The sequence below is a fragment of the Sinocyclocheilus anshuiensis genome, unplaced genomic scaffold (assembly GCF_001515605.1).
Source record: "Sinocyclocheilus anshuiensis isolate Anshui unplaced genomic scaffold, SAMN03320099.WGS_v1.1 scaffold1632, whole genome shotgun sequence".
Classification (NCBI taxonomy): domain Eukaryota; kingdom Metazoa; phylum Chordata; class Actinopteri; order Cypriniformes; family Cyprinidae; genus Sinocyclocheilus; species Sinocyclocheilus anshuiensis.
The window spans coordinates 1,014,162-1,041,556 of NW_015558674.1; the positions used below are offsets into that span (position 1 = coordinate 1,014,162).

The window sequence follows — 27,395 nt, forward strand, 5'->3', positions numbered from 1 at the left end:
AAGAGACGTAATCCCCAAAACAGAGCTTCCCACTTGCGCAATACGGAAATATCTGCTAAATGTGCTACTTATCTTTGTCAACCTGGCAACCCTGTGCACACGCTCTCTCTCCACTGTGGATAAACACGCTTGCTCTCTGAAAACAGCGGCTAGCTTGCAGTTCAGCGATCTCCACTTCAATAATCTATTTTCAGAAAAGTGTAATTCATCAACTGTTCATTTACGAGAGAGAGGGAGAGGCTGTGTATATATGAATTACCACCGTTTTGCCGCGTTTCTCTATTAACAGTAAAGCTGTGGCTTTAATTCCTTTAGAAACAATGATGCTACCAGCTCCTTGTTGAGAAAGATAATGTAGCTCTAGAGCGATTAAGCTATTTAGTTGATAAAACTGCGAGGCAGCACTAAAAAGTTTGTTCCTGAATGTCTGAATTCGGCCGCAACGTGATCTGTGTGTGTGACTGCACCAAACTACTTCTGTTTCACGCAAATGCTGGCACAGACGTGCATGTTCGGCTAGAGTCGCTTTGAACTCGTGCATCTTCGGAAGCGGAGCTGCGCGGAAAGTTACAAAAAATGTCATGCACACCGCCACGCGAAACGACGTCGCACGCACTCAAACGTGATACGTATCGTATCGTGGCATCTGTATCGCGATACGTACCATATCGTGACTTTGCTGGTGATACACAGCCCTAGTAGACAGACTGATTCCTGTAGTGACTGAGAGCCCTAGAAGTCTCTTAGAATTACATCATCTGTAATCTGCCAAGGATTACTCGAGACTTCTGTTGTGAGATTAGCTGTTACAGACGGAATGAGGACGTGCTTCTCACACCAGCTCTGATCTGGGATCAGATGTGTCGATATGCATTGCATTTGGTGACAGATCAGCCAGTAAAAGCATGTAAGACAGTGGGTTTTGTTGGCTTAGTTAACATAACATCATATCCTTTTTTGCTCGTGAATGTTCCACCTTTTTCCACTATTTACTTCTATCTCAGCTCATGAGTTTTTGTGATGATGAGACTTAACCGAATTAATATGGATCTATATGCTTATTTGTGTATTTTAGATTTGATCCACAACTGTTTTAATGGCTGCACAATGAAGGCCCAACTTCAGATAACAGGTGAGCTGATAATCTCTATTTTATGTTTTTGCATGTGTTGACTATTTTTGTTTGCACTCATTGCAATGTAGCCCCAATATTTTGTTGTCATGTCATCAGATTAATACTTTTAATAGATCTGTGATTATATTTGTCGTCTTTTATCAGTTCTGTCCGCTAAGCTGCGGGACAATAAGAAGAATTGGTTTGGGCCCAGTCCTTATGTTGAGGTGTGTGTGGATGGCCAGTCCAAGAAGACAGAGAAATGCACCAACACTCACAGTCCCAAATGGAAACAGTCTCTCACTGTGTAAGAATGAAATACATACTAAAATAAGTCATTTTTGAGTTACAGAGCAAATGTAGGATCAATATTTATTATTTTTATATTCTTTCTCGAGACTACAAATTTATGTTATTCTGATAAATACAATATTAAAGTGTAATGATTTGTTAGCTTTTATTTTTATATTTTCAGTTTTGTTTTATATTTTCAGCATTAATAATAATTATGTTTTGTGTTTTTGTCATTTATATTTTTTATATATTTTTTTTAGCTGTATTTTTATTTTATTTTAGTAATTGTAGTATTTCAACTTACATTTAATGCAATATTTCTATTTGTTTTTAATATAATATTTATATTCTATAATATATTTATATTATGTTTTGTTTTGTCATGTATATTATTTTTATAATATTTTTATAGCTTTTTTTTATTTTTAGTAATTTTAGTATTTCAACTTAAATTTGAGGCAAAATGTCACATTTTTTATTAATGTTTTTTAATATTTAGATTTTATTTCAGCTTCATTTAAGTTACGTAAAATGGTCATTTTAACAACGCTGCTCTGTTGATCATATTCCATGTAGGATCGTCACCCCTTTCAGCAAGTTAATTTTCCGGGTTTGGAGTCACCAGACACTTAAATCGGACATTTTGCTTGGCATGGCCGCTCTGGAGGTCAGCAAGACCTTAAAAGCCAACAATATGAAGAGTGAGTTTCCATATTCTCCACTTGTGTGAATCTCATTAATCAGACTCAGTGTATGTTAGAGTGTTTTTGTGGTTTATTGCCTCTTTGTAATAGAGAAAGGCAGGTGAACTGACTCATAGTACCAAACAAAGAGTCTTTTCAGATACTTTGGTCACATGGGAATCATGTGACCATTCGCAGCTAATGTGAATTACAGAACTGCAGATTGAGTGAATACAACCTGAGGGCGTTGAGTAGCCCACAACCAGGTTACCGTTTCCTTTTCCTGTGACCTGAAGTGTCACTGTGTGCTTGTTTACCCAGTGAAGCCAATTTAGATCAGCTTCTATGTCAAGTCACCTTTATTTATAACAATACAGATTATGTCAAAGCAACTGTACAGCATTAATTAGGAAAATAGTGTGTCAATAATGCAAAATGACACTAGTAAACACTCAATTTTCAGTTAAAGGCAGTTCATCATTGAATTTAGTGATGTCATCATCCAGCTCAGTTCAGTTTAAATAGTGTCTGCAATCAAGTCGAGGATATGTGACCCTGGAGCACAAAAGCAGTCTTAAGTCGCTGGGGTATATTTGTAGCAATAGCCAACAATACATTGTATGGGTCAAAATTATAGATTTTTCTGTTATGCCAAAAAATCATTAGGATATTAAGTAAATATCATGTTCCATGAAGATATTTTGTAAATTTCTGTAAATATATTAAAACATAATTTTTGATTAGTAATATGCATTGCTAAGAACTTAATTTGGACAACTTTAAAGGCGATTTTCTCAATATTTTGATTTTTTTGCACCCTCAGATTCCAGATTTTCAAATAGTTGTATCTCGGTCAAATGTTGTCCTATCCTAACAAATTATCCTTCCCTTTCAGGTGATGTATAACTCTCAATTTAAAGAAATTGATCCTTATGACTGGTTTTGTGGTCCAGGGTCACATATATGCTGTATATGACTATGAATATGCTTTAAAAGCTAACATTTATTTAGTCAGCTTTATATTGCTATTCTTGTTAAAAACAAGCTCGCAAGCCATAATGATGTCTGATATGTGAGCAAATCATTCTTGTGAGTCAGTTTTTTCAATAAATCTTTTGAATCAATTCATAACTCAGTAATCTTCTTCAATGTTCTGAAACAAAATGATGTTCAAGAATTCATTGATCAATCAGGATGATGCTTTTACAGGCTATTAATATAACTTTTTCAGTTCTGTAAGCAGTGTTATGTTATGTGTGTCTCAGTCTGTGAGGTGGTGCAGACGCTGCAGTTGAGTTCAGACCGAGAGCGCTCGGAGGTGGTTGGAGATCTCTCAGTGTGTCTGGATGGACTGCAGGTGGATCCCGAGACTTTTGCTTCTGAGGAACAAAAGCACAGTTGAGACCTTCTTTATCCCTACAAAACGCATTCGGCTTGTTTTCAACAACAGCTGAGAGATCTCGATTCTTTGCTGTTTAAAATATAGACTTCCCACTCCTGAATGTGTAATGTTTCTCTTCTGTCACAGATGCTGTTGTAAATGGAGAATCCAGACTGAACGGGGATGTAGCAGGAAGGTAAAATAAAGATTACTATGCTTTACTGTGCTATTTCTGAAAGAATATTACCACATTATGTGCTTATAGCTTTTTTGCCTTTGTTTGAATTCTTGGTGAAATTAGTACTCCAGGGAAATATCTTGACTGCTCGCTCAGTGCACTAAGCGTTTTATGGCTCGTAATACACCATTAATTGATCCATAAAAGTAGAGTGATTTTTTTTATTTCTTCCTCCTCTGGTGTATCTTCTCTTGTATATTCTCATTATTTTGGTTTAAATAAGATGCATAGCTGAATTGTGGAATTTAAAATATATTTGTATTTCAGTTTAATTGTATTATTTCAACTTATTTGTTGCCATATGTTAGAAGTTAAATTGTGGAATATAAAACTTTTGTCATGCACATAAAACAGGAGTGAGCTAGATGTCAAAAAATATATTTCTATTCAGCTTAAATTTATTTTTATTTCGGTTTAATTCTGTTAAATTAGTTTTAAATAAGATGCAAAAAATGATGGTCAGATTATTGAATGTTAGCAGATGAATTATGGAATATAAAACTATATTATGCACATAACACAGGAATGTTCTAGATGTTGAAAAATTATGTATTTTTTTTATATTTCTTTTTAGCTTTTATTTAATTTAATATAATTTCATATTTAGTTTCAGTTATTTTAGTACTTATTTCAGTCAGCTGCCATTATTGAATATTAGCAGATTAGCAGTTAAATTATGCAATATAAAACTTCTGTGCCATGCACATAAAACTAGAGTGTTCTAGATAATGAATGTTAAAGATAATTCTAGATAATGAATGTTAAAAAGGTTATTTATTTTTAATATTTATATTTACTTTCAGTTATTTTGTATTTCAGTTTATTTCAGTTTTAATAACATGTATAACAAATTATGGCCAAATTATTGAACACATAAAACAGGAATATTTTAGATGTTAAGATACTAATTTTAAATAAATAAATATATATATATTAATATTTGTATTTAGCAGTTGAGTTATGCAATAAAGCTTATATGTCATGCAAATTCAACAGGAATGTTCCAGACTTTAAAAAATGTATGTATTTTTTAGCACATTTCCTTTATATTATGACTGATGCCTATTGATGTTAAACAGCTATTGTATAAGTTGAATCTGCTTTATGTATCTGATTCATGCTGAGTAAGCCTCAGTCTTTGCACCTATTGAATGTTGACATTTGTGTCTGTTTGTTGTTGGTCTAGTCGAGATTCTTCCCCATCCAGTGACATCGCTGATGAAGCGGCGCTGCCCAATGGTCATGCAGTGGGAAGTCCGGGGTCTGCCTCTCCATCAGCAGGGGCTCTGAAACCCCCCCGCCCATCTCGACCCCAGCGGCCACATAAACCTACTTCCTCCACAGGTAGGGAACATTATCAAAGGAGTCACATCCTGAATCTTAAAGGGATAGTTCACCCAAAAATGAAAATTTGATGTTTATCTGCTTACCCCCAGGGCATCCAAGATGTAGGTGACTTTGTTTCTTCAGTAGAACACAAACGAAGATTTTTAACTCAAACCGTTGAAGTCTGTCAGTCATGTAATGGAAGTGAATGGAAATCTCGGCTTTGGGAGTCAAAAAAACATACACAAGCAAAACCAAATTAAACCCTGCGGCCTTTAATAGCACTTTGTTTAGATTACGTGGCTCCTTTAAGTTGAAGTTCCCTACCTATTCACTGCATTGTTTTTTTAGCATCCTCTGCAGGCTCGACTCCCACTCACGGCAGCAGCGCTCCCAGCCCGGAAACATCTCCACGGGTGTGTGTGAACGGAGAAACCGAGAGTCAGGGGTCAAGCTCAGGCTCAGGGTCAAATCAGGCTCCCAGGGCCAGTCCAACGCCACCCAGAGCTTCACTGATCAGTAACGGCCTTCTTCCTCCTGGGTACGTCATACAATTACAGTGAATCTTCTAATTTACTAGCTATATGCCATATGGAGCCTTTAATAACAGCAGATGCTCCTGCTGCATGTCAGAATGAATGGATGAAAATAAAGTCATTTTATAATAAGCCTGTATGGATTTAGTCTGATATGGTTTCTTTTTCATTTATTGGTGTGTGTGTGTGTGTGTGTGTGTGTGTGTGTGTGTGGGTGTGTGTGTGTGTGTGTGTGTGTATAGCTGGGAGCAGAGAGTGGATCAGAACGACCGTGTTTACTACGTGGATCACATTGAAAAAAGAACCACATGGGAAAGACCAGAACCACTTCCGCCAGGGTAACCATGCTGTTTTTCAGTTTTACAGATTTGTCACTTTGTTGCTAATAGATATTTAAATTGCATATCGATTACAAAGAGTGAGGCTAAAGTATACTAATTAAATAACCTAAATAAATGCTTTTATGTAAAACATAATATGTCAGTTAAAGCTCACTGTTTTTAGCCATTATGTCACTTTACCTACTGAAATAAGACAAGTTCCCAGACATTCATTTTAAAAGAGCATCTGATGACATAGCATTTAAGCTGACTTTCGATTAGTATATTTTAAGCCAGTTTAGTCATTGTATTTTTATTGACGATTTTTTAAATGGCATGCTTTTGATTGTTTTTATGCTTTCTAAAGATTTTTTTATTTTCTGACCTGTGACCTTTTAGCTTAATTTTATGTATTTGAAAGATAATGTTATATTTAAATAATAATAATATTTATAATAAAATCAATAATAGTAAAAATAATAATAATTATTATTTTGTTTAAAATAATAATAATGATAATAATAATTATTATTGTTATTGTTTTTGTTATCAGCAATCATCATAAAAATTATCATTGTTAATTTTTAAACAATAATATTAATATCAGTGATACATTTATTACAATTTTCTTTTTTTTTCATGTGACCTCTGGCCTTTTAGCTCAATTTTGTATGAAAAATAAATGCTAAAGAGTTATACTTATATTTAAATAAAAACATAATTATTTTTGTTATTGTCATCATCATTCATCATCAGAAATTATCATTGTTAATTTTTTAATAATAATAGTAATAATGATAAAATATTAGGTGTTATTATTATGAGTATTATTATGATCATTTAAAAATGTGTTGTAAGTGTAAAAATTGCCAATGAACAAAACCCAAGGTCAGATGTAAAAGTGTCCTTGATGAGCAGTTGTTTGGAGAACCTTGTGTGTGTTTTGTGGTAGCTGGGAGCGTCGTTTGGACCCGATGGGCCGTGTGTACTATGTGGATCATATAATCCGAACCACCACATGGCAAAGACCTACACTTGAGTCGGTCCGGAACTACGAGGAGTGGCAGAACCAGCGCAGTCAGCTGCAGGGAGCCATGCAACGCTTCAACCAGAGATTCATTTATGGGGTGAGTAAATGCGTAAAAGAGAATGTACAGTCGCCAGTTAGACTCTGATTTGGAATGAAAGGACTTCAGGATTTCCTCTATAACCCGAGCTGTCCTTGCTCTTTCTATCTGCTCATCTCTTCAGCTGCAGGAACAGCTTGCACCTACAGCTAATAAAGAGTTTGACCCTCTGGGTCCTCTGCCGCCGGGATGGGGTGAGTCACTGCTCTTTCATTTTTATGCGGCAGAAAGAGGAAATCACATTTTACCCTCGTAATAGAGCAGCTCACGCTGCCTTTACTGAGTGTGTCTGTTTTTGTTTGGCACACAGAGAAACGGACTGACAGTAATAGGAGGATGTATTTTGTTCACCATCCTACAAGATCCACGCAATGGGAAGACCCTCGAACACAAGGGTGCGACACGATCACAAGCCGACTAATAATTTTATTCATATTCTAGATTTCTTTTAGTTCATATTTCTATTTATTTTTAATTTGTTAATTTTAGTAATTTTATCAATTTTTTTTATTATTATTTTTTTATTTATTTCTGATTTAGTTTTAATTTATTTCCAGTTAGTAATTTTTTGTTACTTGCCAAAGCAGCATTCTCATTTTTGTTCAGTTTTTCATCTAATATTTACAATTTATTTTATTTCTGCTTTAGTTAAAGCTGCAGTCCGTAACTTTTTTTTGGTTAAAAATGATCCGAAATCAATATTTGAGCAAGTACATAACCAGCCAGTGTTCAAAACTAGAATAATTAAATATCATTTTGATGGTGGATTGTAATCCATAAAGGACTATGTGTTTATGAAACACTTGTGAATGAAATTAAATTATATTCCAGTTATAAATGTGCTTCTGATTACAGATAGCCTGGGATTACAAAGATTTGTATTTTAAAGAAAACCAGTTCGAAGGGAGCATAATTTGCTTTTTGGGTTAAAAGAATTTCTTAATATGGAATTCGAAGAGTATGACAATTAGATTAGACTGTGCTGAAATTGAAATCTACACGCTAATACACACTATACTCAGAGTCACCAATGCTGATGTTGTTAATATTAATCATTTGAGAATAAAGTATAACAATAATAATAATTTGAACGGTTTGATGTGATATGAGCTAACCGATCTTTAGATTTAATCACCATTGGTAGCGAGATTAATGGTAATGCTTTTTTCCTCAGTTGGTCAGACCAAACGTGGCAGACTTGCTACTTGTTCAGATGGCAATATACGGTGAAAATTCTTATTTGGGTCATATTCCAAGACGTAGGCTAGAATCTGTGAGTGCAAAGTACAGTAAATATCCACACCGGTGCTGTGACTGACTGCCACACATACTCCTCAAAACATTAGATTCATCCGCGCTGGAGCCGCGACGACTCACAACCCACGCAAGAAAGATAATTCCGCACACAGCTGCAATTCCAGGTTTTCAAACAGAGATGGCGACAAAGAGGCAAAACTTACGGACTGCAGCTTTAATACTTTGAGTTCACTATAATAACCCTAAATTGCCTCCTTGCTATATGATATTATTTCTTGATTATGTTTGACTTAACAGAATGAGCTGACGTGCAGCATTATGGTTTTATTTTAATTGTTTAATGCAATGTTTTTGTGTGTCAGGTTGTTGAATGAGAAGCCTTTGCCGGAGGGTTGGGAGATGAGGTTCACAGTGGACGGTATTCCCTATTTTGTCGATCACAACAGGAAAACGACGACGTACATTGATCCTCGTACAGGAAAATCCTCCCTGTGAGCCTTTTTAATAGTTTAACATATAAAGAGAAGGTATCCTGTGATATGCTCAGAGACAGATGTTCAAAATGCAAGACTTTGACAGGATTGTTCTTGTCTTAGGGTGCAAATATGTTCACATGGAAATAGAAATATGTCACATAAGTCAAATGCTGTTAAATGCAGTTTAATGTTTTTAAATAAAACTGTGTGTGAATGTTTTGGTGTAGTTTTACAGTCTGTTTCTGTCTTTGTGAACCTGCAGTGAGAACGGCCCTCAGATCACATACGTACGAGATTTTAAAGCCAAAATGCACTATTTCCGCTTCTGGTGTCAGGTAGGACCTCGTATAAGTGGCATAAATTAGAAATGCTCATTAAGTTACAGTTTTTAATTGCTTTGACGCTATTTTCATTCATCTTCAGAACTCTACAAAACTGATCAGGCTTTTGTTAAAAACCTGCTATCGTTTTTTCATTAGGCTTGTAAATGTTTAATTTCACAGAGTCAGTGTTTACATTTTCATCGTTTGAAATTTGAATCAACAAAACACAACAGAATGATTGAACAACAGAATAAATTTAGTAATTTTAATGGTTGTTAATTCAACTTTTTGAGCTACTGTCAGTGAAGATTCATGTTTAACATTTACTTTTTTAAATTCATGTATTATAATATAATTAATAAGCATAATAGTTAAGAATAACAGTTTGATAAGTAATACACAATAATTAATAAATATTATTATAATTAATTACTTATAATAATTATACAAAATGAATTGCAAATAATGCTAAAATTGTATTTAGGTGTGATGAAAAAGTGATTTTGTTTTGTCAGTATGCATTAGCATTTGAAAAAATAAATGCATTTAATTGACTTTTTTAGAGATGAGTACCTTAAAGAGTTCTGAAAAGGAATGGCTTATGAAAATAGTACCAAAGCAAACAAAAAAAATATTTTCACGTGATTTAATTTATAATAAAATATGTTTTTGATACCAAAGCAACTAGCAATTCCTCAGCACCTTAAGATCCACGTCAGTCGCAAAACGCTGTTTGAGGACTCCTTTCAGCAGGTGAACGACACTTTTTGTACGTATTTGACAAGTTAATTTACTTGTGTCATTATGTGGCATGCATAAAGAAATGAAATGCTTGTAAATTTATTTGTTTAGATTATGAGTTGCCATCCTCAAGATCTGAGACGGAGACTGTGGATTATTTTCCCGGGGGAGGAGGGCCTTGACTATGGAGGCGTGGCCAGGTATATTGCGTTATTTACAGGAAGTGATGACTTGAGTTGATATATGCACACACACACAATAATGTTGTGTTTCTGTCATAGGGAATGGTTCTTCCTGCTGTCTCACGAGGTCTTGAACCCCATGTACTGTCTGTTCGAGTACGCCGGCAAAGACAACTACTGCCTGCAGATTAACCCCGCCTCCTCCATCAACCCTGACCACCTCAAATACTTCAAGTTCATTGGCCGGTTTATCGCTATGGTACGACTGACCTCTGAAGTATCTTAGTTTGAAATGCATTGAAAGCTTCTGAATATTATTTGTACGTTCTCTCTCACACAGGCTCTGTTTCATGGGAAGTTCATAGACACGGGCTTCTCTTTGCCTTTTTATAAGCGCATCCTGAACAAACCTCTGGCTCTGAAAGACCTGGAGTCCATCGACCCGGAGTTTTACAACTCGCTCATCTGGATCAAGTGAGTGAGAATGAGTTGAATGAGTAACAGAGATAATAGTGAGGGCTTGGGGGTTAAAACTGTGGTCATCCTGGATATGAATTACTAGGAAATTAAGAATCCCAATTGGTCCTAACTACGAAGTGTTTTTCTATAGGGATAATAATATAGAGGAATGTGGCTTGGAGATGTTTTTCTCGGTGGATAAGGAAATTTTGGGAGAAGTCACCACACATGAACTCAAGCCTGATGGAGGAAACATTCAGGTGACAGAGGAAAATAAAGAGGAGTATATCAGGTAAAAAAATCTCACTTATACAGCACAGATAAATTACAGACAATGTTTTTCATTTCAAATAACATTTAGAATTATTATGTCTATAATTATATATCATAAAAAGTGTCCCGCATGACTCCATATCAGTGTTTTATATTTCAAAATATTATATTAGATGTATCATATATACAATATATAGTTATATGAGTAATAATATAACTATTTTAAATATTCTATAATTTTTTTTACATTTACAAAAAAGTTAGCTACTAGGACTGTAAAAATATTTTATGAAAACTCAATGCGAGTTCAAAGTATTGATTATTTGTCTCTTGTGTTACATTTGTGTCTTCAGCATATTTTTAAAAACAATTAGGAATTTTGTACCAAAATAAACAAATTTGCCATATTAGCCATAATGTCAGTGAGTGATTGTGAAATCAAACGTGTTGCAGGTTGGTTGCTGAGTGGAGGTTGTCCAGAGGGGTTGAGGAACAGACTCAGGCGTTTCTCGAGGGCTTTAATGAGGTCTTGCCGCAGCAGTACCTGCAATACTTTGATGCCAAAGAACTGGAGGTACAAACGACACTTCATAATGTTCAAAGGCTTTTTTAATGTCCAAATGTCACAAGACATTTTCAACTGTATTTTGTATCTGCTGTTAATATCAAATGTATATAAAAAAGGCCATAGTTTCTCTAAATGTAAGCGGTGTTTAGTACAGTATGTTCTGAACGTGTAATTGTGCTGTAGGTGATGCTGTGTGGGATGCAGGAGATCGATCTGGTCGACTGGCAGAGGAGCACCATCTACAGACACTACGCTCGCAGCAGCAAACAGATCGGCTGGTTTTGGCAGGTTAGACTAACCAGTAGCTGTTAATCCCACACTTTAGCATCAGACCACTGGTTAAATTAAACCCAGATGTTCATAAATGTGGAGATGCATCGTCTGTTGTCTGTCTGTGTTTAGTTTGTGAAGGAGATCGACAATGAGAAGCGCATGCGTCTGCTGCAGTTTGTGACCGGCACGTGCCGACTTCCTGTCGGGGGATTCGCTGACCTTATGGGTAAGTGTCAAAGTTTAACTGTGTCATGCAAAATCATTGGTAATAAATATTAAAATGACTGTAATGTAGGATCTCTCTGTTCTGATCAGGGTTGTTCAGGCTCGCACCTCCAGAGAACTAAATGCATAAATTACACAAAGGACTTTTTCAAAAACTATGGAACTGTGCAATATTTACATACGTGCAATACATATATACCAGGGCTGTACGTTAACTTTTTTTTCACATAGCACTGGTGCTACAGAGGTTGAAAGTTTTGTAGCACAGGCCAAAAAGTTGTAGCACACGTATAAAACGTCTGTTATCATGTCTGAAAACAAACACAAGTAATGGAGTTCATCACTTAAACAGGCACTAATGTTCCGTACAGAGCACAAAAAATACAAACCATCACAAAAATTGTTTTTGACAGTTTTCTTAATTTGCTAAAAATGGGTAGCACGTGCGACATATATGTCGCACTGTACAGCCCTGTATACACATAGTTTTTTCTGTGGTGTATAGTTTGATGTATTTATAAATCTTTCTTTGTATGTTTTTTTTTACCACAAGGAGTTGCAAATTGAATCTCGTTGTACAAAACGTGCAATGACAATAAAGTATTCAAATTCAGATTATTATAGTTAGCTAAAAACTGAAACCATAAAAAAGCATTTTTGTTACTTGAAATAATAATAAAGTTACATTTCATCTAATTGGCAAGGAAACATTTCTCCTTTTCAATTAAACTCGATTTACTAAAATAACTAAAACTAAAATAAAAATGAATGAAAATATGTAGACATATTTAAAACAAATAAAAAATAAAAATGGCAAAAACACACAACTAAATTACTAAACCCTTAACTAAAAATAAAAATGGAAAAGTTACAAAATAAAAATGTTAAAATATTAATAACTATAATTCTGTCTCTGATACTTAACATGTTTGATGGAAAGTGAATAATTAATTAAATCAAAATTTTTTTTAATTAAATTATTTTAAAATAAAAACAATCGCCATAAAAACTTACTAGAAAAAGATAAAATATTTTGTTTACCTGCATGTCATGTGACCATTAATCAACATCATCCAGCCTTTTGAAATATTAACTTCAAATCTTCAAGTAGATATTTAAAAAATAGATATTCAAAATTCATCTAAATCAAATAGTATCTTCCCTTACCATGTATGAAAGCAAGTAAACACTCACCTCACATCGCTGAATGTCTTCATAGATAGAGCCTATTGGTTAAAACGCAATGCCAGTCCTTTCTATTGCACTTTAAAGAATATGATTGTTTATTGATTTCTGTAGGGAGCAATGGGCCGCAGAAGTTTTGTATTGAGAAAGTGGGGAAAGAAAACTGGCTGCCGAGGAGCCACACATGGTAAGATCAGGAATCATAATGTACACTATACAGTGCTCACTAAAGACCTGTTCACACGACAATGATGAGAAATAAGCTTTTAAATAATGGGTATGGAAGCATATATAAAGCAGATGCAGTGTTAGGCCTGACACGATAACAACTTTTTGTTGTGCGATATATTGCCCCAGAAATAATTGCGATAAGCGATATTATTGTCATTTTAAAGACCATTTTATGCCACTGAATATATAATCATAATGTAACAGCATAATAATGCAAGAAGGCCTACACACTTCCAAATGACAAACTTTTAATTTTTAAGAATATTTAGATCATGGAAATGAAGTATCAAAATATTAGATACCTTAAAAAACCTGAATAAATAGTAAATAAACATTTTCTAACAAAAAGTGCAAAGTAGAAAAAAAGAAAAATGCATAAAGAACTTGAATGGATATCTACAGATTTTCGCTGATCTTCTTTTCTCTGTAAATTAAGGGTGCACACTATTGCTGAAAAACACAATCACTACTCAGCAGTCAGATGTCTGTATGCACAAAGGCACAGATCCCTAAACAAGGCCATATCTTCAGATGAAACTTTTTTTGTAGAAGCATTTATTAAATGTGAACTATCACCTCATGACTACACCACGTTATGTACGAGAAGCTGCAAAAGACACGAGCGCAAGTGGAACGTACAAAACATGGTGACATTAACTTTTAAGTAAATATAATGGGCGATATATTGCGTCACCAAAAATTATTGAGGTCATGCACATATATTGCGCGGCAAGTCGATATATTGATTATTGCGACAGGCCTATGCAGTGTGTTTTGTCAGATGTGTTTGCATCAGTGAACATAAATGACCAGTGTGCAATTCATTCACTTCTGCAGACCTTCTTAAAATTCAAATGAAAATCAAGATGAAATCATTTACTACCTTAAAGCCAAAAATATAACAACACTGCCCAGCATCTGAATGAGATCCTGTATGCTTCTTACTAATTTTGGGTGCTGATTCCAAAAAAAGTGCCTGTTTTGCACAAAATATGTTGAATTTATTTATTTTTGCATTTTTGCTTTTGACAACCATTTGTGCAGTGAAGTCGTCTTGTATTCTCCCTTAATCAGCAGAAAAACACCACAAAGACAAGATTCTTTTCTTCCTCTCAACCAGATTACAACTGCTTGTTCAGTTCAGTTACTCGATGCCTAATTTCTGCTTTTTTTCCCCCCGAAACTTTTGACATTCAACGGCTTTTGCTACTTTGATAAGTGCAATGAAGCTGATACTTGTGTATGATTTGAAAACCTTGATTCTTATTTTGTGAAAAAACTATACATGATGGAAAGTTTTTATTGATACTTTTGAGCTCAGCATCATCAAATTAGGTCCTATTATGCCTTTTTTTGCAGATTTTATTCAATATGCAGGGCTGTGTAATATACATAAACTCAACTTTTACAGCGTTTATTTTATTTTTCACCCCACCAGCTTTAACCGTCTGGATCTGCCGCCCTATAAAAGCTACGAGCAGTTAAAGGAGAAGCTGCTGTTTGCCATCGAGGAAACAGAAGGCTTCGGTCAGGAGTGATGCATGCACACCGCTGCGTCTTTTAAAGCCTTTCCATGAAACACGCATCAAACTGCTTCAGCCTTCTGCTGCTACTTCAAACCGGGAACGAGGGATAAACACTCATTATCTGTTCGCTTAGGCTTCCATTTCTTGTTTGCATACCATCCACTTCTGATTTTACGCTGCCTTAGTCAATGATGGATGCACAGCACTGCAGCCGGACTGAAGATCTGCACACCTCGGCTCACTCTATGCAGACTGTGTGACCCTCGTATTAACCCGTTAATGACTGTAGTAATGCACACGCAACAGACTTTTCCTCTAGAACTTGAAGCTTGAGTTTGCATGGTATGTGTTTAAATGAGTCTCTTCTGTTGTGCGTAAATGTAAAGAGGAGTGCAAGACACAATTTCATACGGTTTTTATTGCCACTGCAGATCTGTACCTTCATACAGATATTAATCATTTGAAGACATTGGTTTTTCCAATTTGAAAAGGGTTGCACTTTATTAGTGAAAACACTGGCAGAGTGATTACGGCTAATATGCAACAGGTCATATTTCACCCTCAGAATCAAGAGAAATTGTTTTGCATGAAGAAAGTTAACCCACTATTAGAAGTTTTTACATTATTGTCATAAAAATGACAAAATCTCATTCTCATTACTGAAAAACAAAACGAAACCATTGGATGTTCTTCATGTTCTTCATGCAAAATATACTTTCTTTTGATTGTGGGTGAACTGTGACCTGGACATGCCTACAATAAGAATATATCTATGCACGTATGGTTGGATAAACATATAGCAATAGCCCAAAATGCCATTTATTCACTTTCTCACCAATCTTGAATTCACAAACTACGTGACTGAAGCTGTAACGTTCGCTGTTTTAGTACGATCAGATCTGCAGCTAGAAATCTTTATCATTTTATACTTTTAATGTGGATTCAAATGAAAGAAAAACTAAAGAAAATGTGCTTTATTTTGAGGGAAAAAAAAGTGTGTGTTTTAGAGATGGTACGGCATTTGGTTGATGCTGAAGATTTAACACTGAACTCGTGGACATTTTGTGTATTTCAGAGATTTTGCTTCTTGTTCAGATGTAAAACAAAAAACCAGGACTGTAAATAAATACCAATAGTTATCAGAGTAGATTTAGATGTAGGATTTGAACACGCAAACCATGCAAAGAGTTTCTTGTGTTCAGTTTAGCACCGATTCTGATTCCGAGAGGATGTGAATGTAAAATGATTCATATGCATTTCTTTCCAAAACATGATTTTGATTCATTCACAAAGGGTCTGTAGAATTGGAGCCCATATAATGTTGAATTGACATCAGCGTCTGTTATTTTCATTAGGATGTCGTGCTACAGTCAGGGCACTTTATTTTAGCTCTAAACGGCAGATTGTTTGATTTAAAGTGAACTGACAAATAAAGGTCACCTCACGTCTGATGTTACATGTTGTTGTCATGTAAAGGCCAGATGGATGGCGTACCTCTTTATTTTCTTACCACTGTAAATCATGCAACAATTCGCCTGTGCTCTATAACATGTTAACATCAATTAGGATGGGTTTCATGACTTGAATTATATTTATTTTTCTTAAGCGAATGTGTACAGTTGGATGATTAATATAAAAATACCGATTTATTCTCAACTGAAGAAATAAAAAAAAATACATTTGAAAATGTGCTTCTTTTATTCTCGTTTATTCTGTACATTTAAGATTAAATGTTTTTTTGATGAAAAGAGTAAATAAAAAAACTTATATTAGATTTCCTGTTTCAGTGCTAAGCTTTTCTTCCGCAGGTTATTATTTAAAACAAAATAAATATATAAAAATGTCTTGTAATGGTTTATAACTCACATACCATTATTATTATTAATATTATTAAGGATATTCAGTGTTCTATTGTAAGCAATTGTCCTTTTGACCAATTAATTCATATTAATATTATTATAAAAAATGTATATTATATTAATTTAAATTCATATGATAAACCTTACTACACTCATATAAAAAAAATAATAAATTAGGCGGTGCATTAAAAACCATGAGAGAACTCTTTAAATAAAATAAATCAAGAACGAATTTTACAAATTATGTATATCATTTTTCAGTTATATTGTTTTTATTTAATTTAATTTATGTCATTTAATTTAATTTTTAATTATTATTTTTTTTTTAAAGACACTTTTTCGTAAAAATTACAAACAGAACCGGAGAGTTTTTTCTTGTTCCGTGTTTCCGGTCGGACTTCTGTCGTGTCGCACTCTTTTCCGCTTCGCCTCCATTAAAGGACTCAGCGACGGTTCGCGGGTCAATTTTTTAAACTTGTTTGGCAGAATCCGACTTTAATCGGAGCCATCCGAACAGCAACCATGGTAAGACTTCATTATTTGACTTATTAGTTCATGATTAGACCATGACTTTGATATTTCTGCTCTTTAGTTGAGTTTTTGAATTAAAACGCTCTACGTTTTCAGTACGTTGTTGATCCGTAGAGCAAACCAGCTTGCGATTTTTAGGAGAAAAGTAGCCCAAAACAAATTAAATGAGGGTTTTAAACGCATTATAAATGGTAGTTTGTTACTGAAACAAGTTTTTTTCTCTAAATCCAGGCTGGAGAATGAATGAGCGCTAATGCAGCATAGAGTTCGATTTAAATAGTTTTATTCTAACGTTACATTAATGTATAAGTCTGAAAGCAACATAATAAAGTATGTTTTGCAGCGCATTCATAAGTCTATTGTTTACGTTATCTACGCTCTGCTAAAGTGAGGAAGAATAAGCGGTTTAATTGTGCAGCGCAATCAGGAAGAGGACTTTTATTTTGTTCGCCGATTATTTCCGTCGTGCTTTTTTTTTTTTTTTTTATACATAGATCTGCATGTTTTAGGTATTTACATTTGAAATGCTTTTTATTTACTTTCGAAATAAACCTCCAAAACACAATGGACAATAAGAGTAATCTGTGCACCTTGATTGAAGTAAACTTCAAAATAAAAGTCCCGATCTGCTTATAATAATTAAAGGAGTAGTTCACTTCCAGAATAGAATAATAATGTCCTGATAATTTACTCACCCCCATGTTATCCAACATGTTCATGTGTTTCTGTCTTAAGTCGCAAAGAAGTTGAGGTTTTTGAGGAAAACATTCCAGGATTTTTCTTGGAGGTGCTTCTGTGACCGTAATGTTGGTTTTAACTCTTTCCTCTTGCTTGTCTTTCAGACGGTTGGTAAGAGCAGTAAGATGTTGCAGCACATCGACTTCCGGATGCGCTGTATCCTGCAGGATGGCCGGATCTTCATCGGCACGTTCAAAGCGTTCGACAAACACATGAACCTGATCCTGTGCGACTGTGACGAGTTCAGAAAGATCAAGTAAGTCCTCGTGAACCTGAAACTCCGGCTGTTATGAACTAGGGCTGAATTAGTCGACAATTGTCGAATAGTCGTTTGATCTCACATGACCTAAAGTAAGAGCCTGCAGTAGCACGGTTTGACCAGTGTGGCGCTGTAGCGCAAGACTAATTAATCTCTCCTGGATGAAAATTCAAGAGAAGACCGACTCCGCAGCCGAATTACAAAATTTTCAACAGCTGTCCAGTGTGGATCTAGCTAATGATAGGATCGTAATATTAGTGAATGCAAAAATAAATAAATACAAATACATAAAAATCATTTCGTTTAAAGTGATAGTTTGGTTTGCATAGATGAAAGCTTGATCTAGCTCAGGACTGTTTTGAGTACTATAACACTAATGGAGCTAATATTGTGAATAAAATAATTTATCGAAAATAAAATGTCTTGGCACTTTTTGTTCGATATGACTTACAAAAGGAGACGTTAAGGCAGATTAATGCATCATTCAGTCAGTCAGTTACTTCATACAGTTAATTAAATGGTGAATGAGAGTCTCTGTAATCTCGTTTTGTGTGCCAAATAATTTATTTGTAAAAAATAATTGTAATTGTACAATAGTAATAATTGTTTGACATTTGACATTCACGTCAAAGCTGATGTGATTACCTTGTTTTATTTATTAGTTCGAATATGTGCAACTCCGTATTTTAAATAATTGTAAAAGCGGAATAATCGAGCAAAGCCTACTGATTCATTGAAATAATCGCTAGATTCATCGAGTGTCAAAGTAATCGTTTGTTGCAGCCCTGTTATGAACCTTCACAAATCAATATTCATTAGGGATGCACAATATTGGATTTTTGCCGATATCCGATATGCCGATATTTTAACTCATTTTGGCCGATACCGATATATTTCCTTTTGTTTGGAAACAACACCAAGTCTCTCCTGTGCAGACATAAGCAAAATATTTTTACTTTTGGTTAGTTTAACGAACTTATTTGTTAGAATTAAATAAACAGCAATGAAGGTTTTTTGACAGTACATTGAAGCTTTGAAAATAACTATAGCCTAAATAAACTATATATCAGGCTGCCGCTGCACGTGCTATTACGGTTTACTCTATCACACACCGAACGCGTCATTCTGTACGTGCTTTCACAGATTAAATGCAGCAATCCAAAACAAAAATTTGGTTCAAGAATGAGCCACACTGCTGACATGATCTAATTGCTACACACCCTGAGCACATGTGAGTTAAGGTATTCCTCTTATCGGCAAGACATATCGGCATAATTTTTCATATCGGGCCAATATTTACATTTAAAGGGGTCATATGATGCTGCTAAACATAAAACCCTGTCTGCATTCTCTCGCTCTCTCTCACGCACTGTCTGTCCCTCTTGTGCACATTTTCGGTCTCTCGCGCATCTCACTCTCTCTCGGACACACTCGGCCTCTCTTGCGAACTGTTGCTCTCTCTCTCTCTGCGATCGCTTCACTTTTGTCCAGCCCGGCGCCTCATAGGTGAAAGCCGATCCGGCGATCCACAGCATATATACATCCAAATACATCCAAGTTGATGTATTTCCTCAGCGACCAGCACAGATCAGCTCTAGGCATGACGAAGCAGATATCGTCCTCTTTGCGGCAGCTGCAACAATACTACAGCGAGAATAAAAGTTACGCCTTCTTTCTTTGTGTGAACATTTGGGCGGCGTTATGCAAATCTTCCCACATAGTGATGTAGACATGTGGGGGCGTGTTAGAACGAGCCGTTTTAGGTAGGCATGGCTGACTCTTAACTTTTATAAAGAATATCTCTTTGGATTTGAGACTTTAGTCTTTGCAACTTTACAGATCTTCTTTATGCACCAAGAGCTTGTAACACTCCAAAGAGAAAGGAACAATTGAAATTGCATCATATGACCCCTTTAAAGCCATTATCGGCCGTTTCCGATATCAGTCCGATAATATCATTCATCCCTAATATTCATCAATCGGTGTCCTTCACAGGCCCAAGAACTCCAAGCAGCCGGAGCGAGAGGAGAAGAGAGTTTTGGGTCTGGTTCTGCTCCGAGGAGAGAATCTGGTTTCTATGACAGTGGAAGGACCCCCTCCTAAAGACGTGAGTCCACATTCGGAGTTGTGTGTTGTTGTTGTAAATGCAGAGAGTGACGTGCTGTATCGGTGTCTGCTCACAGACCGGCATCGCCCGCGTGCCGCTGGCAGGAGTGGCTGGGGGTCCGGGGGTCGGCAGGGCTGCAGGTCGAGGCGTTCCCGCTGGAGCTCCGATGGCACAGGCTCCCGCCGGACTCGCCGGGCCCGTGAGGGGAGTCGGTGGCCCATCACAGCAGGTACAGTCAATTCAGAATTTAAACACTTTCTTTTAGTTGCTGTTATTAATTAAGTAATAAGTAGGGGTCGACTGATGTGTTGTTCAGGGCTGATACGATTATTAGGGGTGGGAATCTTTAGGCACTTCATGATCCGATTCCGATTCTGGGAGTCAAAAACGATTCCAAAAATTCAAAACGATTCTTGATCTACCTTTTTTCCTAATGAATTCTTCTGCTGGGCAAATACATCTTTACAACTTTACGTTTTAACCAAAATTGCAGTTTCTATGCGTTTTGTTTATAGTTGGAATCTCTGTAAGTCAGTACTGCCATCTTAAAAATAGGCGTGTGAATCTTCACTGGTTTCACGATTCAGAGAGAATCGCGATGCATCGGAGAATCGTTTTTTTTTCTCCCACCCCTACCGATTATTACAGAACCGATATACATGTCTGGTGTAAAAATTAATATTAATGTCAAAATTAAGAATAACAAGGGCTCTGACAAATACTACTTTAAATGCTTGTAAATTATTACTGCGTCTGAGGCTGTATCTCTGGAAAGCTTTGACATATTGACACCAAACTTTGTGTGCCATTGTCACCTCACACAGAACACACCACATTGATTTAATAACAGCGCCACCTATTGGTCAAAAGTAATAACCCATCAGATCAAATTACTAGTGGTTGTATTTGATTTTTCAGGGTTTTTTTTGACTAAAATCATCTTAAAATGGCTTCAATTACTAATTTCTGCAGTTGGTCTGATGCTTGCTTCTGTAGTGCTTGACCCCTTAATTGCTGCTTGCAGCTATATTTATTATTATCGTAACAATTTAGGGAACCCTATTCCCTATGCATGCATATTACTAGCATATTGGCTTTTTTATTAGTACTTGTCTAGTACTGCAGCAACAACTAGCGTACTATCAATAAGCAGCAAATTAGGAGTTTGAGGGAAAACTTGTAATACGGAATGTGTTCCCTCATCCAAAGTGTTACCGTTATTGCCACTGCTTTTTAATTTATAATTTTTGTATTTTTTTTATTTACTCTTTGTTGTCCTGTTTTGCTGTACATTGACAGCTCCGTTTATTTTCAAACTGCATGTTGTCTTGTGTTAAACATTTATATTCTCTCTCTCTCGCTCTCTCTCAGGTCATGACCCCTCAGGGACGAGGCACGGTTGGGGCCGTCGCTGCGGGGGCCAGTATAGCCGGAGCCCCCACACAGTATCCTCCGGGCCGGGGTGGACCTCCTCCTCCGATGGGCAGAGGAGCGCCTCCTCCGGGTGAGTTTTTCTCTCTATCTCTCTCTCTCATGCTCTCTCTCTCTCACTCTCCTTTTCTCCTCGAAAACCTTTTATTTGGAAGTGTTTATTTTTGGTTTTAAATATGTAAGGAAAAGAATATTTTTTTTATTTTTGTCAATTGTTGAATTTTGTATTGGCTCAAGCCAAGCTGGCTGTTTACATAAGCAGGACGACGAAAGTTGAACACAACCTGAAACAGAATGTAGTTTTATTTTTAAATATGGTACAAGCAAGTAGGGGTGTGCGATATATATCATCTGCGATAATATCGTAATTGTTGTTTTAACGATTTGCGATTTGACATTGAGTATTTAGCAAAAACCATTCAAAACATCCCTACAGAGCACACCCATACATTATGTGAAGTCTAGAATAGTGCGTGTGCGCATTTAGTGTGTTTTCTCTCACTGCATGATTCAGTCTATTAAAATGCATTTAGAATGATCACAAATTCAGGACATGATGGCAGAAAATTTACATATTTATACCACTTCATATAGTTATTCAATTTCACACGAGGAGTGCCGTTTTTCTCCAAAAATTACCATGATTACAAATGTGACATTGAATTCAATAAACAATAAGTTAATTAAGAGACTTAAGTTTTAGACACCATAATGGACACTTTTAGGAAAAATGGCTTTATAAAGGTAAAAATGCACATAAAATGCAAAAAGCAGTTTAAACTTATTGGAAAATATTAATTTCTATTAGTATGAACTGACCACCACACAGAATATGAAGAATATTAAAAACATTAGGAGTCAGCTGTCTTCGGCAGTCCTTAAGGTACCAGCACAATAACACACTCAGCAAAATATCGTCTAATTATCGTTATCGATAAAATTCCATAAAATATCGAGATATCATTTTTTGTCAATATTGCACACCCCTACAAGCAAGGATATTGACTGACTTAAATTATTATAAGCATATGGACGATCTTGACACCTTTGAAAGTATTTGGTGCTGTAACGGGGCTTTGTGTTTGTTCGAAGCTGATGTGGTTTTTACATTTATGTGATTTGCTTTTGCTTCCATGTAAATTATGGTTTTGATTGTACCGTGATTTTCTACTTGTATTAAAGTTTTTGTTAAAATTCAAACTGCCGCAGGTATGATGGGTCCTCCTCCAGGCATGCGTCCGCCCATGGGACCGCCGATGGGGATGCCTCCCGGCCGCGGTGCTCCGATGGGAATGCCTCCTGGCATGAGGCCGCCACCGCCTGGAATGAGAGGTAAGACTTGTTAAAGTGCATCTGGTTTGAATGCACAAATGCAACATTTTCCTTTTCTTGTCTGATTTTAATTTCTCCTTTGCGTTTCACCAGGTCCTCCTCCTCCAGGCATGCGTCCTCCCAGACCTTAAACCACTGCACTGATGCGTTTGAGATCTGTCTTGTCCTCGTATTGGGGAAAGTTTGGCTGCAAGCTCTTGTATAGTTTTTTTTTTTTTTGTAATGTCATTTCTTTCCTTTTTTTAAAATAAAGTGTCATTGACCGCTATGTTTTAAAAAGACTCATGTGTTTTGCTTTCAGTTGATATCAGTTAAACGTACAATAAATGATATGCTGAGCTGATTTTACTTTTGTTTTGATGCAACTAAATTATTAAAAATATGCATTATGAGTACTTGAATTTCCAAATGGCAAAGTGTTTCTATAACAGATCTCTTTTAAACTTGAACTCTTTCAAGTAGTGTGTAATTGACTTCTGTGCGAAGTATAATTTATGCATTCAGCTTGTAGAATTATATAGAGATGCAATGTCATGTTTGGGTGATGTGTATACAGTTAAAATTTGGAGACCCACCTTTTTTGAGGGTCTGATATTTAAAGACTGAAAGTATAGTAATAAAAAAATAACCAGAGTCAAGCTGATTATGTATACCGTTACACATTTGCAGAGGAGTTCAGAATTAATATATGGTATTATTACACATTGTAAAAGCTTTCATAAGAAGTGTTAGTACAGTATTTAAAATCAACCACTTGATGTGTTAAACGTTAGTTTATTATTCTTACGTGAGTTTTAATACATTGACAAACAGCACACCGAGGCTTTTGTGAACCTTTGTGATGCAAATGCCCAGATTAATTTTTTTATTTATTAGTAGTAGTGGTAGTATTTCAAATGTATTCATTTTTTTTTTTTTATGTTTTACAGTTGTAATTGTTTTAATTTATAATAACATAAATGCATTATTTGTATTTGTCTATTTATTTTTAATTCTTTATTTTGTTTTAGCAGGTTGTAAAATAAGGCCTGAGACCTGAAACCCTATCAAAATGGTGTTCCTGACTACATATAATTTAATTCATATAATTTTGTGTTAAATTCTCCGTTTCTCAGTGCTTTCTCAGTGCTCCGCACCACTAGTCCCGTCTTCCGCTCCTCTAGGGGTCGGTGTGGTTTCACGAGGCCGCCGCAGCCACTGAAGGAAGAGTCGCGTTAGAATGACGCACATCCGCTGCTCCGGCTACACACGTGTGTTTGTGAACATGCAGCGCTGTTAGTGTCTATTTAATTAGTGCCTATTTATAGATATATATATATATATATAGTTATTGTGAGTGCAGCACAAGCATGTTTTCAGATCTGGATCTGATCGGAACTCTCGGTGAGGATGATGATGTTCCTGAGGAGTCGGACTCGGCGTCTGATGATGAAGCTGTGAGTTGAGTTCTCAGTTCAGATGCACCATGTTTCCTTTTGGGGTGTGTTGTGCTAATACCATGTTGTTTGGGAATGCACCATGCTAATACTATAATCACAGTGTGTGGGAATGTGCCATGATAATACTGTTTTGAGCCTCATACTGTGGTAATACCATGTTTTCTGATGTGTGTCATGGTAATACTATGGTATCTGTGGATGTATCGTGTCAATACTGTGTCTTGAACTTAATATTATGGTAATACTACCATGTTTTTTTATGTGTAATGCATGGTAATATTATTTTATCTAGTGATGTACCATAGCAATACTGTGTTTTGAGCCTCATACTGTGGTAATACCATGCTTTTTGATGTGTATCATAGTAATACTATGTATTTGTTGGTATATTACAGTAGTACTGTGTTCTGAGCCTGTCATACTGTGGTAAAATCATCTTTTGCATAACATGGCAATCCTGTTTTTGTTTTTTAGTACATGTTTGATTGTAATGCTGTGTTTTTGGACTTGTACCACAGTAATACCATGTTTTCACCACACACTTCCATGGTGTAAACAAGTTATTTTTTTGACATACCATGTAGAATTTGGACTTTACATTGGTAATACCATAGTATAAGTGCCTTGTAAATGTACCATTCATGTAAACTACCAAAAAGTACTATTATACTGCCGTGTTTAAAAAAACATGGTAGTACTGTAGTATGCTGAACATGTAAATACCATAGCACATGAATGGTGTATTTTGGAGTAGCGTGGTATTACCATCTGATGCCGTGACTGCACCGTGGTAAGGCTGTTATAGTGAGGTGATGCTGGTGTGTTTCATCAGGAGCAGCCCGTCGTGTTGAGGAAGGAGAAGCGCGCTCTGAAGGGCCGCGGCGCTGGAGACTTCAGCTCTGGCTTTGAGTTCGGCGAGCGAGACGGTCTGTACAGCGAGGACTGGCAGACGTCATGGCGCAGCTCAAGAAGAGGGTGAGTGGGGTTCTCACGGCAGAGCTCTGGGCCTCTAGTGGGCTGTTACGTGTTGCTCGTGTTAGAATCATCTTCATCCCTCCTTTTGCCTTTCCAGAAAGCGCCCACTACTCTGGACGAAAAGATCGAGAAAGTGCGGAAGAAGCGCAAAATTGAGGTACGACGATGTGTGCAGCATTCAAATGGAAAACAGTCATTCTGCATTGTAATAATATTTCACAGTATTACTGTGTTTATACTGTGTTTCTGATCAAATGCGGCCTCGGTGAGCGGAAGATTTGTAATGTTTGTAATGAGAAAGTCTCTTCTGAAGGATCATGTGACACTGAAGACTGGAGTAATGATACTGAAAATTCAGCTTTGATCACAGGAATAAATTAGATTTTAACAGATATTCACATAGAAAACAGCTATCTTACATTGTAAAAATATTTCACAATATTACTGTATTTACCGTGTTTCTGATCAAATAAATGCAACCTTGGTGAGCAGAAGAGACTTCTTTCAGAAACATTAAAGAACTAAATTATTCTGAAGTTTCGACTACCAGATATCTTGTAAAATATTTTATTCTGTGTTATTCCTATGTTGAACTAAATTATTCTGAAGTTTCGACCACCAGATATCTTGTAAAATATTTTATTCTGTGTTATTCCTATGTTAATTTTTATTTTATGTGTATGGTTGTGTGAGAAAAAAAAATGGAATTGAATGTTTCTGACATATTTGTGTGCTTTTGCAGGAGAAAACTCAAAAAGAAAGCAAGAAAACCGAAGCTTCGGCCTCTAAACCGGAAAAAGATGATGAGGATGACAAAGAAGATGATGAAAATGACAACGATGAAGAATCAGGCGGAGATGATGATGATGATGATGATGATGATGAGGTGGATGAAGAAGAGTTCTCGTCAGGTGATGAAGAGGTGCTCAAAAAAGCAGGTGTGTGTTTACAGCATTTGAACTAGATCTACTAATGAAAGGATGACGCCGATCAAAAGACAGATTTGATACAGTTCATCCTCTTTCTTTTCTTACAGACACTTTGAGAGAAAAACTGAAGAAAGGCAAGAGGAATACGACAGAAGCTGTGAGTATGGATCGGTTTTCTTGAGCTGCTGCTGTTGTTTGTGGTAGAAACTTTTATTTTCTGTTATATCTGAGTGTGTTTGTTCAGTGTTTCTCTCTCTCTCTCTTGCTCTCTCTCGCTCTCTCTCTCTCTCTCTCTCTCGCACTCTCTCGCTCTCGCTCTCGCTCCCTCTCTCTCTCTCTCTTAAATTTTTCAATTTAATTGTGCTTTATTGGCATGACAAAAATTATACATTTGTGTTGCCAAAGCAATTGCAGCTGGACTGCTTACAAATAGTGCGCACATGTATTTACAGAAAGAAAAAGAATAATAGTAATAATAATGTATAAAAAATATTAAAGGGGTCATATGATGCTTTTTTAAAGATCATTATTTTGTGTATTTGGTGTAACAGAATATGTTGACATCTGCAAGGCTCAAGCGTTTTTTGAAGACGCCTCGCAGTATGATGAGAACCTCACCTTCCAGGATATGAATCTGTCCAGACCTTTACTGAAGGTGAGACTGACGCCACATTCATTAGAAACGTACTGTAAACACACACACAGCAGTGACAGAACTAAAACTTGACGTTTCTCAGTCTTTTATGCTCTTTGTATCATGTTTATTCATTTGCTCTAAAATAACTTTTTTTTTTTCTGAAAGTAACCATCACTTCAGTACATTATTATTTCAAAAGTTTGGGGGTGGATATTTATTTATTTTTTAATAAATTATTAATTTTATTCAACAAGGACGCATTAAATTGATCAAAAGTGACAGTAAAGATATTAATAATGTGACAAAAGATTCTATTTCAAATAAATGCTGTTCTTTTGAACTTTCTATTCATCTGTGAATCGTGAAAAATAAAATGCATCACGGTTTCCACAAAAATATTGTGCAGCACAACTGTTTTCT

At 35.9% G+C, this 27,395-nt stretch overlaps 3 protein-coding genes across 6 annotated transcripts in view; all 3 read left to right on the plus strand.

The window, feature by feature from the left end:
- LOC107681287 (E3 ubiquitin-protein ligase Itchy-like) overlaps positions 1-15,677 on the plus strand; it is a 19,668-nt gene extending 3,991 nt beyond the window's left edge. The window contains exons 1-24 of one of the 4 annotated variants that reach the window (XM_016477552.1): positions 747-907; positions 1,076-1,132; positions 1,280-1,421; positions 1,985-2,109; positions 3,357-3,488; positions 3,620-3,668; positions 4,897-5,054; positions 5,400-5,577; positions 5,815-5,910; positions 6,845-7,019; positions 7,144-7,213; positions 7,330-7,414; positions 8,639-8,767; positions 9,015-9,087; positions 9,757-9,828; positions 9,928-10,016; positions 10,098-10,257; positions 10,339-10,472; positions 10,609-10,749; positions 11,184-11,304; positions 11,482-11,586; positions 11,701-11,797; positions 13,096-13,168; positions 14,651-15,677. In XM_016477552.1, coding sequence (XP_016333038.1) covers positions 859-907; positions 1,076-1,132; positions 1,280-1,421; positions 1,985-2,109; positions 3,357-3,488; positions 3,620-3,668; positions 4,897-5,054; positions 5,400-5,577; positions 5,815-5,910; positions 6,845-7,019; positions 7,144-7,213; positions 7,330-7,414; positions 8,639-8,767; positions 9,015-9,087; positions 9,757-9,828; positions 9,928-10,016; positions 10,098-10,257; positions 10,339-10,472; positions 10,609-10,749; positions 11,184-11,304; positions 11,482-11,586; positions 11,701-11,797; positions 13,096-13,168; positions 14,651-14,750 — 2,610 coding nt within the window. In that variant the 5' untranslated portion in view covers positions 747-858 and the 3' untranslated portion in view covers positions 14,751-15,677. Of the gene's footprint in view, positions 1-745; positions 908-1,075; positions 1,133-1,279; positions 1,422-1,984; positions 2,110-3,356; positions 3,489-3,619; positions 3,669-4,896; positions 5,055-5,387; positions 5,578-5,814; positions 5,911-6,844; positions 7,020-7,143; positions 7,214-7,329; positions 7,415-8,638; positions 8,768-9,014; positions 9,088-9,756; positions 9,829-9,927; positions 10,017-10,097; positions 10,258-10,338; positions 10,473-10,608; positions 10,750-11,183; positions 11,305-11,481; positions 11,587-11,700; positions 11,798-13,095; positions 13,169-14,650 lie in introns of those variants that run through there. The other 3 variants (XM_016477551.1, XM_016477553.1, XM_016477555.1) reach the window with 3 other exon arrangements.
- A 1,318-nt stretch (positions 15,678-16,995) lies between these two features.
- snrpb (small nuclear ribonucleoprotein polypeptides B and B1) lies at positions 16,996-23,242 on the plus strand. The gene is made up of 7 exons (XM_016477524.1): positions 16,996-17,122; positions 17,971-18,122; positions 20,121-20,232; positions 20,309-20,461; positions 21,604-21,736; positions 22,873-22,995; positions 23,089-23,242. The coding sequence occupies exons 1-7, from the start codon at positions 17,120-17,122 to the stop codon at positions 23,124-23,126; spliced, it is 714 nt and encodes a 237-aa protein (XP_016333010.1). The 5' UTR covers positions 16,996-17,119; the 3' UTR covers positions 23,127-23,242.
- A 993-nt stretch (positions 23,243-24,235) lies between these two features.
- LOC107681294 (probable ATP-dependent RNA helicase DDX27) overlaps positions 24,236-27,395 on the plus strand; it is a 26,715-nt gene continuing 23,555 nt past the window's right edge. Inside the window, 7 exon segments of the mRNA XM_016477564.1 lie at positions 24,236-24,431; positions 25,267-25,378; positions 25,381-25,409; positions 25,507-25,566; positions 26,152-26,347; positions 26,446-26,495; positions 26,910-26,993. Of these exon segments, the coding sequence (XP_016333050.1) occupies positions 24,345-24,431; positions 25,267-25,378; positions 25,381-25,409; positions 25,507-25,566; positions 26,152-26,347; positions 26,446-26,495; positions 26,910-26,993 (618 nt within the window). The 5' untranslated portion in view covers positions 24,236-24,344.